This window comes from Hordeum vulgare, chromosome 7H, assembly GCF_904849725.1.
Source record: "Hordeum vulgare subsp. vulgare chromosome 7H, MorexV3_pseudomolecules_assembly, whole genome shotgun sequence".
Classification (NCBI taxonomy): domain Eukaryota; kingdom Viridiplantae; phylum Streptophyta; class Magnoliopsida; order Poales; family Poaceae; genus Hordeum; species Hordeum vulgare.
The window spans coordinates 182,998,407-183,016,568 of NC_058524.1; the positions used below are offsets into that span (position 1 = coordinate 182,998,407).

The window sequence follows — 18,162 nt, forward strand, 5'->3', positions numbered from 1 at the left end:
CTCAACCACTGGTCAAATTCCTCAACTGTCAATTTTTTTCATTTCATCAAATCTGAGAACGCATACGACCTCTCCAAATTCCTTGCAACTATACTCTGTTCACAGGTACACACATGTCAGCTGATGAATCTCTCGGTTCTGATCAAATTAACTCATATGCAGTGTTTCTTGAAGAAAATCTGCAAGTCTCATCAGAATCCTCAAGAGTTCAATCTCATCAGCAAAAGCCTCAACTGAAGAAAATGGAGGATGAAAGAAAGCATAAAGGAGGCAAGAAACTTGAGCAGAACACTGCCGCAGATATCCCTGAGGATATATACCTGGATTACTGCACTCCTGATGAACATGAAACTATGCCCAAGAGAAAGATCCGGCTTCAAAAGATAGAACGTCGATGGGCTAAGGAGTGGAAGGAGTACAGATTCGTCACTCCCAAATACGCGAAAAAATCGCTCTGAAGCCTCCTGGCAAACGGGCTCCACTTGAGGATTATCAAGAAGCACACCCCTCAAGCCTCAAAACAATTGATGACTATCCTGAGGAAAAGTCAAAACACTTGTCAAAGCTTCAAAAGCAAGCAGAGGCTGCTGTGAGGAAGTTTAATGAAGAATCTGTTGCTGCTGCAACTGCCGCTACTTCCTCTGCAGCTGAGACTTCTGGTACGGCAATTCCTCAACTGAAGTCTGTGCCACCAAAACCAAAGGCTTCAAAGCTTCAAGAGAAAACTGAACCAGCATCAGCACCAAAACCTTCAGCACCAAAACCCTCAGCTCCAAAGGCTTCAAAGCCTGAACAGAAGCCAATAGTGAAGCCATTGCCCGCTGTCTCCAGCTCCTCAGTCCCATCTGCAACAAGCTCAGAGACAAAATCCTCACCAACTCCTCTGAAGACTAAAGTGACTGCTGGGAGAGGAACAAGACCAGGCCCAAGCAAAATCATCAAGGTCCCTTCTGCATCAGAAGGTAGTGATGAATTTGATGATGACACTCTGCAGGCCATCATCAGAAACAAACAAGAGAGGGTAGCTCAAGCTTCTGGCAGCTCCATTCCTGTGGCCATGGACCCAAAAGTCCTCCTCGACTACATCTACATCTGGTATGAGGACCCCAACACTCCACTTGATGATTTGAAACTTCCCCCAGGCATCAGCCACATGGTGGCCACATTCATCAACGAGGCCAAGTGGAAGGAGCAGCAAGCCAAACAGGTCAAGGTTGGCAAGCTCAAAAAGGAGAAATTCCTCAGGCAGAATCTCCTCAACCTGACGCCTGATGCACTTGTGTCAACATAGGCTGAGTTGAAGACTTTGACAGATAAGTACTCTAAACTCTCTGACCGTCAAAGTCCCAAAAGCAACTTCATCAAATTTGCCACTAAAGCTGTTGAAGACTACAACAAGAAGGCTGCCCCTCCTGTACCAACTCCTCGGCCTCTGATTGAAGAACCAGCTGATGAAACTGCTCATGCTGAGGAAATCCCTCAAGGAAGTCGTGTGGATGAACCGGTGATTGAGGAAATCACCAAGGAAAATCTAGCTGATGACTCTGCTACAGCTGGTGAGACTGACCCTGCTCCAGCTGATGCTTCAAAGCGAGCTGATGACTCTGCTCCAGCTGGTGCCTCAAAGCCAACTGATGAAAATGTCTCTGCTGAGAAAACACCTTCACCAAAAGCTTCAAAGGTGAAGAAAATGACTCCGTCTGCATCAGACGTGAAAAAGACCAGGGCTGCTGAAAAGGAAGCCAAGAAGAGAAAAGCTTCATCAGCAGAAGAACACACTGAGGCCAAGCGCCTCAAAGCACTTGAAGAAAATGCTCCTCTGGATCCTGTGCCCCTTAACAGCGCTCCTTCTTACGAGATAATTCCCTTCTCAAGCGAAGACCAGGAGCAAGGGCCAGATGAGGAAATGAAGGATGCTGAATCTAAGGAACATACTGATAAGGAAATTCACATTGACGACAGTCCTCAACCTTCCATTCCTCATGAAGAAACTACACAAGGATCAGCTGCACCAGCTGATGAATCTGGCTCCGTCACCAAGCAAGCTGAGGAAGAACAAAGTGAAAATCCTCAGCCTGATGAAAGTCATAGTCCTGAGCAAAATCCTCAACCTGAGGATCAGGCTGACCCAACTCCTCCTCCTCGTGAGCAAAACCCTCAAGCTAAGGCTCAGGATGAACCTATTCCTCCTCCAGAGCAAAACCCCTAACAGGATGATCCAGTTGACGACATTCCTCAGCATTAAGCTCAACCAGACCACGTTCCTCAACCAGAAGCTCAACCAGAGCATGTTCCTCAGCCTGAAGCTCAAGCTGATGAAATTCCTCACCCTGAGGACCATGTTGAGGAAAATGCACCAGACCCAGACAATGCCTTTGTCGTCCTTAACCCAGAGTCTGTAATAGTTGTCTCCCCTCAATTCCAGCCGCAAAACCTTCAGCCAATGCAGTGTCAGCCGTTCTCCAAGCGGCCCAAGTTTCAAAAGGAGTCCTTCTTTGAAGAATGCATGTTCTTCATCGGAGAAAATCCCTATGACAAGCCTCGCATCACGCATTTGAAGTTTTAGACGAGGACACAACTCAACTACTATGCCTCTGTGTTGTGTGGAAGAAATAAGATTTTCCAACACAAGCATATTCCTCATGTTGAGCTTGAAGAAATACCATGCTTTGCTCCAGTCCTCAACGTCCTTTTTGAAGCTGGACTCCTCCCAATGTGCTCGGATATCTGTGATTGGAACAGTGAGCTTATTCTTCAATTTTATGCAACTCTTCACATATCAGGAGATCCAACTGACATCAACACATGGGTGCTAGACTGGATGACGCAAACCACACACTTCAAGGCTCCTGCCAATGAGCTACTGCGTGAACTACCAGTATCAATTCCCTCAGAGCAGGCCGTGAAGCTTTATGATGAACGTGAGCTGCCTAACAGGTGATGGATGTCCTCATGAAGCCTTTGGCTAAGGGGCAACCACCAAGAACAACCTTCCTGATCCATGAGCTCAAATATGAACCCAGGACGGTTTATAGAATCCTCTGCAACGTTCTTGCGCCAATCAAGGGCCATGATGATGAAGAAGATGTCGTACGCATCATGAATAATATCCTCTTCAACATCATACATGGTATTCCCATCAACATTCATGATTTCTTCTTGAGGACTTTGGCCGAGAATGCAATGTCTCCTTTTGACCACAAGATATATATGCTCCATGGATCATGAGATTCATCAGAACAAGGTCAGGCATCAATTATCACGCTGATTTCAACAACCATATTGGTTATATGCCTCCTATAAGGGTCAACAAGAAGACTTTCGAGCCTGTTGAAGGAAAAGGCAAGTCCGTCATTGATGAAGGTAGTCGGCCCCTTGGTGGCCAGTTCAAAGAGCCCGAAGCTTATTCTTCATGGGATGACACTGAAACCCATCCTCCAAGTCCTGTTGCTCCTCGGGTGATGAATACCAGAGAGCTTCTTCTCAGTCTTCACCAGAAGGTGGATCGGAATCACAAGTGGGTCAAACGCCAGTTCGGCGCCATTGTGAAAACCCTCAATGAAACGCAGAATGTTGTGAAGCTTAACCATCATTATCTTCATGAGGTTTTTGATCGCACCTAGGCTACACTAGCTCATCTGAAGACTCCGGCAGAACTTGAAGAATTGGAGTTTGTGCGGGACTTCGACTGGTCGTGGCCACCAAAGAAGAAATTCAGGCCAATTCCAGTTCCAGACCTTGAGGACAGTTCTTTTTCTTCATTCCGCACTGTCGGATCTGATGAAGAACAACAAGACACTGCCACCGGTCCAAGAAGGAAGACTGCTCCCAAGAATCCTCACGCGTCTTCATCAACTGCCAAGGAGCGAAAGTCTTCACGGGTGTTAGTCCTCAGTTTGTCTCTTTTTGTCACTTGATGACAAAGGGGGAGAAACTTGAGAGTTAGTCTTCACGCGGGATATTTTGGGGGCTTATGAACTATATTTAAGTTACAAACTCTTGGCTCTTCTGAAGTGTTTATGTAATGAGTTGTAACTTAAGCCCGATGGTACACTGACGCTTTTGAACGTTTTTCTTCGCATGCTTATTCCTCAAAATTTTAATGCACGCATGCTGGAATTCGTTAGATACCATTTGTCATCATGCATCCTCAATTTCTTCATACTATATGTCGTATGTATGCATGATTTACAAGACTCAGGGGGAGATCTCCATGATATAAATCATCAATGTGCATTTGCTGTGAAAAGCAAAATCCTCAAGATATGCACATCTTCACGGGGAGTCTCTCTGAATCTTGATTTCAAATTCCTCAAATGAGTATTTACACTTCATATGTTTATTCCCGTTGAAGACTTAACCTAATTGTCATCAACCACCAAAAAGGGGGAGATTGTAAGTGCATCTAGTGCCCCTTAGTGATTTTGGTGGTTTGAAGACTTATAGGTTAAGTATCTAATGTGTTCTTGAGTGTACACACGATCTATAAGTCGCTGAGGAGTTTGAAATATTCGATGAATATCGACCCCTAAAAATGTATATCTTCGGTTGAAGAAATTGGTCTGAAGTTGAAGATTTGAATCGCGAAGAATTTGCGATGAAATTGATATTCCTCATGAAGATATTGAAATTGAGGAATTCGGTGTGTCCTGAATAAAATCAATCTGAAGACTTTGAAGCATGAAGATTTATTTTTTCTGTTTCGTTTTCTTCACACTTGAGTAATAGGAACACCGTACTGTTAAAGGGGGTCGAGGTAACACATTGGAATGGATTTCCTCATGATGCTCAACCCAAGCCTAATCCTACCAAAAGCCTCAGGTGAGGAATATGAGAGACATGAGGACTCTCACAGTTGAGGGTCCCGACCGTTATCGATATCCACGCCACATCATTGGTCTTATCCACACCAACAGTCATATTACTTAAGGGCATTAATGTCAAATCATGTCGGGATGCTCCGAGGCTATAAATAGCCGCCCCCACAACCATTAGCTGGTTGGCTGCTCCGTTAGAAACTGACACTTGTCATAAGAGCAGCCCAAATTCCTCAGAGTCCTCAAGAGTAATTCATCAGTGAGGAAATACCCCAAACACCAAACCACAAACCGAAAACCAAGTGATTGAGCATCACTAAAGAAGTTGTTCCTGTGTGGGACTGAAGCCTTTTACCTTTGAGGACTGTGCATCCTCCAGACGGTTAGGCTTCATGGTCTAGAGCAATCCAGCAGTCAATTGTGGATCGCCAGGTGACCAAGTGTGTGAAGGTTTGGAAGTCTGCCCTCAAGATTTACCACGAGTGTTGGGCGAGGACTGTGTGTTCTTAGCCCAAGGAGAATACGGTAGGGACTGTGTGTCCCAGGGTTGTGTGTCTTTTGGTTTCAATACCAAGCCGCTCCAAACCAGATGTACGACTGTCACAATAGTTGGAACTGGGTCATCAACCACTGTCTTCACTCTGAAACGGGTTCTATTTCCTCAACTATTTATATTCCTCAGATTGTGTGTTGATGATTTTCACTGTCACTGTTTGAACAATTTGCTGAAGACTTTCTCTGAAATTCCTCAACCCCAAATTCTTCACGCAAGTTAATCCTCATCTGTTTTCTGCGTGCCTGCATACTGTGCAAACTGTTTTCATATTCTTCATCTTGAAAAACTGTTGTAGTGAAACTTTGCACTCCTGATCATGTACTGTTTCCGCTATAAGTTAGTCATCAGTGAGGAATTTCCTCAAAAGGAATTTCCCCAGTGATAGAATTCTAAAAATCTCCTATTCACCCCTCTAGTCGATATAACACACTTTCAACATGTAAATCACATGTTAATGTATTATAAACATGTATTATAATATATACACTGGTTGCAACACACGGAGAAATTATCTAATATGAATTACAGAAACTGTTTATTATCCCATGTTTCCAGAAAATACGGGCATGCCCCAAAGATGAGGTGGCACATGACATGTACAAGGTTATGGACAAAAATATGAAGCGATGTATTGTATATTGTACCCATATCTCCATGCATTAATTTGTAGTTCAAAGTTATGAATCTCCAATTGAAACTACTCGTCATTGCTTGCACACACGTCTTCATCTTCATATTTGATCATGCTACAACGCGTGTCCCTCTTGACCATGCAACATCCTTTATTCCTAAGCAAAAAAACTCATTTAATTTAGACACCATCATATTTTTATAAAAAATAGAAGCAGTTCTGACAAACAAACGTGCTAATAATTTAAACGATGTGCATGAGTTTTAGTGACTAGTACTTCTTTCCTATAATTTAAGCATGTGTAGCAACAGGGATGTGGGTGTAACTTTCATAGGAAAATCCTCATTTTGTTTCCTAATTCTACACGATTCAAGTGTACATATTATTTCAATCATGTGCTTTTCTCGCATTATAAAAATCATATGAATCAAAGAGATTTTTTTTGTCAAATGGATGTTCTCTCCATGCAACCCAATTACTAATTTACAAATCATTCACTTGGTAAATTTACTGTTGTACAAACTTCACATGAAGTTTGGTTTTTAGAGATTTTGTTTTTTACCACATAAAACAAATGATCTTTCACCTAGACAAACCACCACCAAAAAACTACTTTCACCATTTGATTAATTGCCACTCAAACAAATGTATCTATACATATTTTATTTCTAATTACACCCGTTTGAGCGGCGGTTAATATGAGATGGGGAGAGAATTTGATTTCATACTATCTCATCACAAACTTGCTTGTGAAAAACTTTGTTTTGATCTCTAGCAATCTTACTTGCGGAAATCTCTCTAACTATAGTGATGCATGTCTTGGTGTTGGTCACTAAAAAAGTTCAATATACAATCAACTCTACTAGTAGGTTGAAACCCGGGTAGAAACCGAGGGGTCCAATTGCTACTATTTTTTTTGTATTTTGAACAGAAATGAGAACGGATAAGGGAACCCGGAAATTAATAAGGGAGTTTATACCGTTGAAGATAAATATAAAGAAAATATGGTGTTTGCAGAGGAAAGTCCATAGTATCTCAAAAGCTCCTAATTCAAAATGTAAAACATAATGAAACCAAGAAATTCAATCGCTAATATGACTACTATTATGTAGAAGTTTCCAAAATTATCGACACGATAAGTCAAATCACGAAACTTGGGAGTTTTCTTCTTCTTTGGAGTGTAATATACAAACACACCCAAAAGCTGGACACTTCCACAATAACGTATCTCAGATGAAATCTCCTTTCTTGCCGGTGTTCCATCAAGAAATGTTATTTATATTCCGTCTTCATTACCACAAGAAACTATCCTTTTTGCCTTAGTTTTGGAAGTTTCATCATTATTGCCCATGTACCGATCGAAAGGAGCTCTTGGCGTTCAACTTTATCCAACCTTTTGGGTGATCCCAAAGGCACCAAGGGTCGTCATTTGTTAGGAAGGTACAATAAAATGACAAGAGCGAAGGATCTTGAAGAACCCAGGCTTCCATTGGATAAGCATGACGGTACAAAATATATTAGGACCCAACAAAAAAGAGAAAATACAAGCTAGTCCTTGCATTTTACATATATGATCTAAGGTCAGAAAGTAAAATTGCAATTCAGACATTATTAATAGGATTAGTCGAGAGCCAAAGGCACTGCCATCGGGGCTAAACCATTTAGGGTGGTGACCTCGCAGCCCCATCTCCACCAGTCTTATCACCGACGAAGGAAGAAGGAAACACTTGGTTCATGCTAGGAGCAATGGACGAAGTTGATGACGAGGCTCTAGCGGGTCGCCTTTCGACTAGAAGAAGCACGGGAGCGACGACTATGACAGACATGACTCCCAACACCACATCCACAGCCGAGGGGGCACCGATGGGCACAAAGGCATCTCTATGGACACTGTTGTTGATGCTCGTAAGTAATTGCGTTCGCATCCCAACAGGGGAGGAAGTTTGCCTCATATGCATCTCCTCCCTCCACCACGGCGGCCTGGAGAGAGTAGATGGGGGGCAAACTCACCATGTGTGGAGTTGGATAGCCAATGGGGATAATGAAGCCTTCCTATATCCGACTCCAGCCACCGGAGCGCCGAAGAGCATGTTGACCTCATCCACGACCCATAAGCTCGAGCGACAGAACCCCATCAGGTATAATGCCAAAACCATTTTAAGGCAAGTCTTAAGAAACCACTGTTATATACAAAAAGTATCCCGAGCACCTCTCCTAACCATCTTCAGCCGGCAACGACATGAGACGAGACGTGTGATCGGCTAGGGAGCCATGGGAGACTCCCAACGGAGCTGAGGAGAGATAGAAGGTAATGATAGGAACGAACCGCTTATCCAGGTTAGGGACAATCAAGTTTCTAAATATGTTCCCTCCAATTTTTTTCTAAATATATTTTTATTCTCCATAAAATCCCCATGAGTTACTCACATAATAATGGCACAACAAACATGAAAGTTATGGAGGAATCCTAGAATGAGGTTAAACCTCGCAACACATTTTTTCCGCATGTATTTATCTTTTTGAATTCCTTTTTTTCGATAATCCTAAAAATAGGAGAGATTTTCACTTCCCGACCTCTGCACCAACTAGGGATGCACACAACCATTTTAGTATTAATATCAAGATAAACATGGTCCTCATAATTTTTTAAATGAGTATCAAGATTTTTTTGATGAGTGGTTTCACCACACGTCAAACTTGATCCTTAATAATTCAGAGAAAACTCCGTGTGCATTACCTGTCAATTCTAGGAATTGAACTCGGATAGTTGGGCTGCACAACCGCATGCCCAACCACTCAGCCAAGGCTATCTTTTTGAATTCTTGCAAAATTCCTTGAAGCTTCATAGCAAACGTCAATGCATGTCCACACGTTTTCTTCTTCTTTTCTATAACATTTAGCAAGCATGTTATTATTAGTTTTTTTTCCTTGGCACCTCGCGAAGGACGCGAGGCTTGAATTCAAAAGTCCATTTGTATCCAACGTAAAACATCGGCCGTTTTTGGATACTCTAACTCGGTTGAAGGTTAATTAGAGTTAGATTCTAACCCTGGAGTAACTTTGAACTAACTCTAACCAAAGAGGATGATAGGGTTAGATTGTCAATAAAAGCATTTTTTCAATCATTTGGCTCCTTTAACTAGGATTTGGTGTGGTGGAGGTAGAGGGAAAAGTAACTTTTTCTGGGCTCCACCTAACTCTAACCCAAATAAGCACCTCTTGGATGGGTTAGATGCATCTAACCAACTCTAACCCTCCTGTTTGGATATTTTAAGGTTAGTTTGGTCCAATCTAACCAACTCTAACTCTAAGCCATGGATCCAAACAGGGCCATCATTTTCCTCATAGATTTTTGAGTACTCCCTAAAAAAAGATATGTACGTGGCTACCGAGTGCACGAGCGTCCGCTAGCGGTAGCGGGCGCACCTGAGAACAACCAACCACGTGCATTTATTAACGTTTCAAAAAATTCAAAAAATCATAATTTTTGAACCGAGCGTCAAAATGACTATCCGTTTTCTTGTTTGTGTATCATACAACGAGCTCTTCAAAACTATATCCCACATGGATATGTTTCGACGAACTTTTTTGAGCAATTTTATGTGCTAGATGAGGCAATTTTAGTGCTATAGGCAAGCAACTCCTTTCCCCCCTTGGTATGACTATCTATCAGCGAAGAATTCTTCTCAGAGCATCTTCAACAGTCCGTATGTTCAATCGTTGGTATAAGTGTCCACATCAACAACCAACAACACAACATACAAGCTCTTCAATGGAGTGTATGTTAATCGTATGTAAAATAACTAAGCGGGTCCACTAAACATTGAAGAAATAACCATGCTTGCTTCGAAGCTTGTGCGTGAACCGTTGCTTCAAGTTCATACGATTTCATTCTCTCTCTTCTTTTATTATGCGTCATGTCATCAAAATCATCTATGTGGCAATTTTACCAACGATGATCATACAACCATTGGAGATGCCCTAAGTTGGTTACCACGAGTAACAATTGACTAGATTCATCTCTAAAAGCTTTACATAATAAAACAATGATGACCAGTTGTCTATGATTGATGTTTAGTGCCTACAAAAACTGTGAAATTGCTCAATTTTGATGCTTAGTTACCTACAAAATACTATGAGATTGCTTAATTTTGATGCTCAGTTGCCTATAAATACTATGAAATTGCTCAATTTTGATGCTCAGTTGCCTATTATTGATGGTCAATTGCCTACGACTGATGTTCAGTTGCCTGCCATTAATGCTCACTTGCGTGCTATTTGTGAATAGTTGCCATAATTGCACACTAGTATCACAAAAAAGTTAGCAACTTTTAGCGTGTTTTTTGCGCAACTCGAGTGCATTTCAACAAGCAACTCATGTGTATACACACGATGCAATTCATCTAGCATCAAAGTTGCTTCTGTTTAATACTAAAGTTGCCTCATATAGCATCGAAGTTGCTTCTGAAAAAATTCTTCAAAACATATTCATATGGGATCTATTTTTAAAGAGTTCGTCGCGAGGAACCCAATGATGAAAGTATATCATAATTTCGACACGCGGTTTGATAGTTATAGTTGAATTTTTTCATACAAAAATTAATGGACATCCAACGCATGCGGAGCCGAGAATGCATATCCAACGCATAATTTAACCATTTCAATTTGATAGCTGACCACATTTGCCATGTGGTTGCTAAAGGGTGAAGTTATTTTTTAACCTTCTAGTCATGATATATAATTTTGAAGGATTTTTCGTTGATAAGCGATCATACTACGCACACTAATAAGAAGTTGCTTTTCTTTAGCACTAAAGTTGCCTAAATATCATCCCATAGTTGTTTAAAAAAATATTAAAATTTATCCATATGTGATCTAGTTTTGAAGAGCTCGTCGTAAGAAACACAACCGTAAAAACGGATAGTTGTTGTAAGGCTCGGTTCAAAAGTCATACTATTTTTTAAATAAAATAAAGTAAAGTTGAATGACTTCCTGCATAGGGTGTTCTTGTTCCAACTAAATAGTACAGCTACATTTTTTGGTATTTATAAAAATATATATTTGCGTACTCGTACTACACGTGTCAGGCCAAGTACAATGATGAAGCAGGACGTAGTACCGTCCGGGGAGGCCCGTTCGCGCAGAGGATACGAGGCAGGCCAGGCAGCCAGCCACTGCGACGTACCGGCACCAGCAGGCAAAGCGACCCGAGAGGAGCGGGCAGGGGGCAAGGGGGGACGCACCCGCACCGCGGCACGGACGCCGCGGTACGAGTACGAGTGGTGGTGCGGTTTGACAGGCCCCGCCCCCGAGAGCAGAGGGCCAGCAGCATCAGTCGTACTACCAGCGCCACTGCACCCGTGCCTATCGCCAACTCCCGCGATGCGGCCTCGCTCGCCCCCAGCCAGCCAGACCCGCCCGTACGGCCCGCGGCGTGGGACGGCGGGGCGCCACCACCCACCCCCGCGCGTTCTTTCCCTCTCGCCCCTGCCCCGCCTCCCCAATTACGCGCCCATTGCCACGCCACGCCACGCCACGCCACGCGAACCCTCCCTCGCCCGCTACACGCTACGCTAGTTGAGCAGCTAATCCCAACCCGAACCCCGTGCGCAGCTGCGCTCGCCCTCCCTCCCACCCGTCCCGTCTCTTCGCCTCGCCCCGATTCCTCCCCCCTCCCACCCACACTCGGTCTTCGTCTCCCCCGACCCCCTCCCTCACCCCTCACGCCTCTCGCCAGCGCCGCGCTCTCGCGTCCCGCCCGCCGTTTCCGCCATTTCTCCGGGCTGCTGCCCACGCCCCGCGTCCGTTTTCTCCCCGCGGGGGCGAGATGAGGTGAGGCGGTTTTCTTCCGGGACTTCGCCGAGCTTCCGTGCGCGCAAAGGTAACTGACTAACAAACCAACTGCTCCGATCGAATCCCCCGCTCCCGCTCGTCGGCGATCGTCGGTTTTGATCCGTGCCGCGGTGCTGGGCTGGCGCAGATCCGAAGGGACAGCCAGCCGGGTGTGCTAGGAAGCGCAGGACCGCGGGTGATGCAGAGGGAGGTGGGGCCGCAGGTGGCCTCCCCGCTGTACCTGCACCAGATCCAGCCGCTGCCTCCCCATGCGGCGGCGGCGGCCAGGAAGCGCGGGACCCCGTGGCCCGCCGCGGACCCGCCGGAGAACGCCGCGATGGGGGCCGGCGCCGCCGCCGGAGGGAACTGGAACCCCAGCATGTGGGACTGGGACAGCCGCGCCTTCACCGCCAGGCCGTCCTCCGACGCGCTCCGCCTCGGCGGCGGCCTGAACCACCACCAACACCACCACCAGCAGCCGCCGCCGCCGCCGCCGCCGGCGACGGCTGCCGAGGCGCAGCGGCAGGGGCGCGGAGGTGCCGGTGACCTGAGCCTTCAGCTGAACCTGCGGGAGGAGGCATCGATGGCGATGGATGTGAGCCCGACAACTACCATGTCTTCTTCGCCTTCTCCGCCTGCACGGACGTCGCAGGAGCAGGCTGCTAGGCCTAGCAAGAGGGTTCGGTCTGGATCGCCCGGAACTGCTTCTGGAGGAGGTGGCGGCGGCGGTGCCGGAGGGAGCGCAAGCGGAGGCGGGAGCTATCCCATGTGCCAGGTGGATGACTGCCGCGCGGATCTCACCAGCGCCAAGGATTATCACCGGAGGCACAAGGTGTGTGAGATCCACAGCAAGACAACCAAGGCGGTAGTTGCCAACCAGATGCAGCGCTTCTGCCAGCAGTGTAGTAGGTAATGATCGTGCCTGCAAACACCTCCTCAAAAATTTCAGTGGCATGATTCTTTGTTATGATGCCACCTTTAGGGATTTATGTCTCCTCATGATTTGAATGGTTTCTTAGTTTGTGTATTGGGCCATAGAAATGGTTTCTCTATCCAATGATGGCAGTGTTTATCTAGTTTCATACTGTATCATTTACCACGTCCGTTCCAAAATACAAGTCATTTTAGAGATTTCACTAAAGACTCCATACGGAGCAAAATGAGTGAATCTACACTCTAAAGTATGTCTATATGCATCCGTATGTAGTCTGTAGTGAAATCCCTAAAAAAAAAACACTTAATAGAGTATTTAGGAACGGAGGGAGTAGTTACTAAAAGTCCATTCTTATGGTCAATCATTTAGATTTCATCCACTCTCGGAGTTCGATGAGGGTAAGAGGAGTTGCAGGCGAAGGCTTGCCGGACACAACCGACGACGGAGGAAAACCCAGCCAACAGATGTTGCTTCACAGTTGCTGCTTCCTGAAAACCAAGAAAACACAGCAAATAGGACACAGGATATTGTCAATCTGATCACTGTTATTGCACGCTTGCAAGGTACTTGACTCCTACTGAACTTGGTACACTCTTTCACTACTTGTTGATTTTAACCTGAGTACTATTTTTCCTGTCTCTGCATCGACAGGTGGTAATGTTGGTAAACTACCCAGCATCCCTCCGATACCGGATAAAGATAATCTGGTCCAAATCATAAGCAAAATAAACTCTATCAATAATGCAAACTCCCTGGGGAAGTCTCCTCCATCAGAAGCCATTGATTTGAATGCCTCCCATGGGCAACAACAAGATTCCCCTGTTCAAAATGCAACAAAGGTGGTCGACAAGCAGACTGTGCCATCAACCATGGATTTGTTAACAGTTCTATCCGGTGCTCTTGGGACATCAACCCCTGAAACCAATACATCTCAGTCCCAAGGGAGCAGTGATAGCAGTGGTAATAACAAGAGCAAGAGTCATTCAACAGAGCCAGCTTGTGTTGTAAATTCCCATGAGAAATCAATTCGACCTTTTCCGGCAGCTGGTGTGATAAGGAGCAATAGCACCCATGGAAGTCCACCTGAAATATATAAGCAGCCAGACCGAGATACCCATCCATACTTGTCACTGCAGTTGTTTGGTAATGCCGAGGTGGACATTCCTGTTAAAATGGACACTGCAAATAAGTACTTGTCTTCGGAGAGCAGTAATCCTATGGACGAGAGATCTCCTTCATCCTCTCCACCTGTAACGCGCACATTTTTCCCCACCCGCTCAGTAAATGAAGGCATCAGACATCCTCGTATTGCTGACTATGGAGAAGACGCTGCAACAGCTGAGATCAGTACCACTCGGGCATGGTGTGCACCACAGCTTGAGCTTTTCAAGGATTCAGAACGGCCAACGGAAAATGGGTCACCACCAAACCCCACATATCAGTCATGTTATGCCTCAACATCTGGTTCAGACCATTCTCCGTCAACATCAAATTCAGATGGACAGGTAATTTATATCAAAGCTTGCCATTTCAGTTGATTATGTCACAAGCCAAGGTGTCATTTATTATTTTAGCCACGCTTTCAATCTGATCCGCACATGATTTTCTATTTCATAGGACCGTACTGGAAAGATTATATTCAAGCTCTTTGGCAAGGAACCTGGCTCAATCCCTGGGAACCTTCGTGACGAGGTATGACCACGAAACTGTGCCAACATGGTAACTGGAAGGCACTCTTCCAGCGTATTTCATTCACCATATAATATAAATGTTTCTCCTTCCTTGCTCAGGTTGTAAATTGGCTGAAACACAGCCCCACTGAAATGGAGGGCTACATTCGCCCTGGTTGCCTTGTACTATCCATGTATCTGTCAATGCCAACTATTGCATGGGATGAAGTAAGTCTGCTGCTACACTAACAAAACCGATTGCATGCAATGAAATTCTTGCAAATTTATCTAACGTTGTATGATTTTTAATGCAGCTTGAAGAGAATTTTCTCCAGCGAGTAAACTCGTTAGTTCAGGCTTCTGATTTGGATTTCTGGAGAAAAGGGAGGTTTTTAGTTCGAAGTGACAACCAGTTGGTGTCGTACAAAGATGGTATACATAACTACCATCTCTGTGTTCTTCTCTATTCCTGCTCACTCTTTGGTGGGTTGACTATGAATTCGTTTTGGTTGATATCAAATTTGTATTTCAGGAATGACCCGCCTGTCAAAATCATGGAGAACATGGAATACTCCCGAGTTGACCCTTGTGACACCAATTGCTGTTGTTGGTGGGAGAAAGACCTCCCTCGTTCTTAAGGGCCGTAATCTAACGATCCCGGGCACCCAGTAAGTTCCCTGCTGTGAAATAGTTTCTGACCGGGAGGATTATTGTGAATGTTTTGTGCTTGACCACTGACTCTGAATCTATGCAGGATCCACTGTACCAGTGGAGGGAAGTATATATCAAAAGAGGTATTATGTTCAGCGTATCCGGGTACTATATATGATGATTCAGGAGTTGAGACCTTTGACTTGCCGGGAGAACCAAATCTTACTCTTGGGCGTTGCTTTATTGAGGTTTGTACTTTGTACCTATGCGGTTGCTCTAGATATGTAAAGATTACTATAGTTAGCACTAGGAAGGTGATTACAACTATGAATGTTCATACGTGCAGGTTGAGAACAGGTTCAGGGGAAACAGCTTCCCTGTTATTTTTGCGAGTAAAAGCATCTGTCACGAGTTAAGAAACCTTGAAGCTGAACTTGAAGATTCGCGGTTTCCTGATGTCTCTTCAGATGATCAGGTCCATGATGCTAGGCGGCTAAAGCCAAGGGATCAAGTTCTGCATTTTCTTAATGAACTTGGCTGGCTCTTTCAGAAGGCCGCTGCATGCACACCTTCCATCGAATCAGATGTTTCTGATTCAGAGTTGATTCAGTTCTCTACTGCACGGTTCAGACACCTTCTGTTGTTTTCAAATGAGCGGGACTGGTGCTCTCTCACTAAAACACTACTCGAAGTTCTTTCCAAGAGAAGTTTGGTCAGTGAGGAGCTATCACAAGAGACTCTGGAGATGCTCTCTGAGATTCATCTTCTGAACAGGGCAGTGAAAAGGAAGAGTAGCCACATGGTGCATTTGCTTGTGCAGTTTGTCGTAATTTGCCCTGACAACTCCAAACTGTACCCTTTCCTTCCAAATTATCCCGGCCCAGGTGGTTTGACTCCATTACATCTAGCTGCATCCATTGATGATGCAGAGGATATAGTTGATGCCTTGACAGATGATCCTCAACAGGTAAGCCCCGTATAGTTTAACCTTTCTTTATCATAGTTATTTCACATTGATAACTCTTCTGATTTTTCTGCTTAAATTACTGCAGATTGGTTTGAGCTGCTGGCATTCGGTGCTAGATGATGAAGGGATATCTCCTGAAGTGTATGCGAAGTTCAGGAACAACGGCTCATACAATGAACTTGTTGCGCGAAAGCTTGTGGACAGGAAGAATAGCCAGGTTACCATTGTGCTCAACAAAGGGGAAATTCATATGGATCAACCAGAGAATGCTGGTGCGAATAATTCATCTGGGATCCAAGCATTGGAAATAAGATCCTGCAGCCAGTGCGCCATTTTGGAGTCTGGCTTGCTAAGACGCCCTATGCGTTCTCGAGGATTGCTTGCTCGCCCCTATATCCATTCAATGCTTGCCATAGCAGCAGTGTGTGTCTGTGTCTGTGTATTCATGCGAGCTTTGCTGCGGTTTAATTCTGGTAGGACCTTCAAGTGGGAGAGGTTGGATTTTGGTCCCACCTAGACATTGGAGAATGCCGTATTACTTAGCTGTGTGATGTTATTAAGGAACTACCTTACAAGAACCAGAGGGTGTGGAACCAGATTGCTTTTAACTGCTCCACTTTCCATGGAATTCTGTCCATGGTTATGGATGGTGAAATGTAATAGTTGCATGGATAAAACCTTGCCGGAAGAAAGTGTTGGTATGTGGGGATAGTCATCAGCTTCTAAGGGGAGAGTTGAGAATCAAGAAAAGGGGGGCCTGCCAAAAGAAAAACTTGGGCAGAGTTGGCACATAGTTTTGTGATGAGGGAGGAAGCTACCAGAGCTTTGTCAATGTCAGGAGCAATAAGACAGAGGCAACAATAGTTCTGTGGTTAATCAGTAAGTAACCCTTTGATTTCTTTTTGCTGGTGTAAGTGTGAATCTGCTGTTTCATGTATCATAAGATGGTATTTATTTATCTTGGTCTTTTGTTGTTACTAAATCTTTTTTTTGTTTACCAAATACAGTGCTTACTGTTTTGTCTTGTGTTTAGACGGTAGCAGGGGTATAAATGGTCGATAGTGTCAGTAGCTAAATAGGAATGAGGCAGACTTACATGTGTATCCGGATCTATTTGGTTTATTGGATTACCATCAACAACTCTCCAGTTCCCGTTTTGATAGAAAGCCTGGGTGTCTATCTTTCTTTCTTTCTCTGCGTGCATCTTCTTGTTAAATATGCAATGCCAGTTATGCTGATTCGCTTCCCTGTTTTGATTGAAAGCTACGTGAAAACAGTGTTGCAACTATGCCATGCCTGTGGTGGGGCATCTGCATCTGGGCGTAAAAAGGCTGTAGCCTAGGCGTTGTGCTGTGTTATCCTTGCGGGCGCGGGGGGCTCGTGATGCGAATGAGATGCCGGCCGGCGCTTTTCCGGATCGCGCCGTGTGCGGATCGCCGGGCGGACACGCCGGCCAGATTCCGGCGAAGCTGGCACGCCCCGGGCGGGCAGAAGCCGGACCCAGACGCGTGATCTGCACAGCACGCGCGGTAGGAAACGATGCCTTTCCCTGGCCCGGGGGCGCATGTGTGCGTTCCACGGCCGGAGTCGCGCGGCCTATGGCTTTCGTCCCTCCTCCCCTTTGTCCATCCCACATGCCTCTCGGTCTCGGATTGTACGCTTGCTTCCCAGCCACTCACACATGCAGCCACGATCGCATCTCTCGCCTACAGCGATGGCACGCAGTGCCGCCGTCCGTCCGTCCGTCCGTCCTCATCGATTCGCTCCGCCAGCCTTGATCGGCCGCTTTACGCACGACGTCTAGTGGCGGCCTAGCTGCTACTGGCACAGCATCAGCATGTGAGCGCCCCTCTTTCCAGCCTCTCTCGCCCACGCTCACCGTTCGCTGCGCCTGTGTCGATCGGCAGGCGGCGCGCGCCTAACAAAGATGGACCACGCTGTTGTTGCGTGTGGCCATGAGCCCGCACACTGGCGATCGGTCGCGAGCTGCGAGCAGCGCGTCACGGGTAGGGGTCAGGGGCTTGTGGCGTGTTGCTTTTCGGAGCAAAAGCGGCCGGCTTCTCTGTCCCGTTCCGGGAGCCGGTAATGTGCGACGGAAGCCAAC

At 45.5% G+C, this 18,162-nt stretch overlaps 2 protein-coding genes across 3 annotated transcripts; both read left to right on the forward strand.

Moving 5' to 3' along the window:
- The first annotated feature begins 7,619 nt into the window (after positions 1–7,619).
- On the forward strand, positions 7,620–11,581 carry LOC123409775. 2 transcript variants are annotated; one of them, XM_045102644.1, is made up of 2 exons: positions 7,620–8,341; positions 11,092–11,581. In XM_045102644.1, exons 1-2 carry the CDS (start codon positions 8,316–8,318, stop codon positions 11,579–11,581), a joined length of 516 nt encoding a protein of 171 aa, XP_044958579.1. In that variant the 5' UTR covers positions 7,620–8,315. The 2 variants fall into 2 exon arrangements, with proteins under 2 accessions (XP_044958579.1, XP_044958580.1); XM_045102645.1 differs by having other exon boundaries at positions 7,620–8,312.
- Positions 11,582–11,621: 40 nt separating this feature from the next.
- On the forward strand, positions 11,622–17,016 carry LOC123409774 (squamosa promoter-binding-like protein 15). Its single transcript, XM_045102643.1, has 11 exons — positions 11,622–11,885; positions 11,985–12,745; positions 13,140–13,333; positions 13,422–14,275; positions 14,388–14,462; positions 14,561–14,668; positions 14,755–14,872; positions 14,973–15,108; positions 15,195–15,339; positions 15,438–16,058; positions 16,144–17,016. The coding sequence occupies exons 2-11, from the start codon at positions 12,036–12,038 to the stop codon at positions 16,573–16,575; spliced, it is 3,393 nt and encodes a 1,130-aa protein (XP_044958578.1). The 5' UTR covers positions 11,622–11,885; positions 11,985–12,035; the 3' UTR covers positions 16,576–17,016.
- The last annotated feature ends 1,146 nt before the right edge of the window (positions 17,017–18,162 follow it).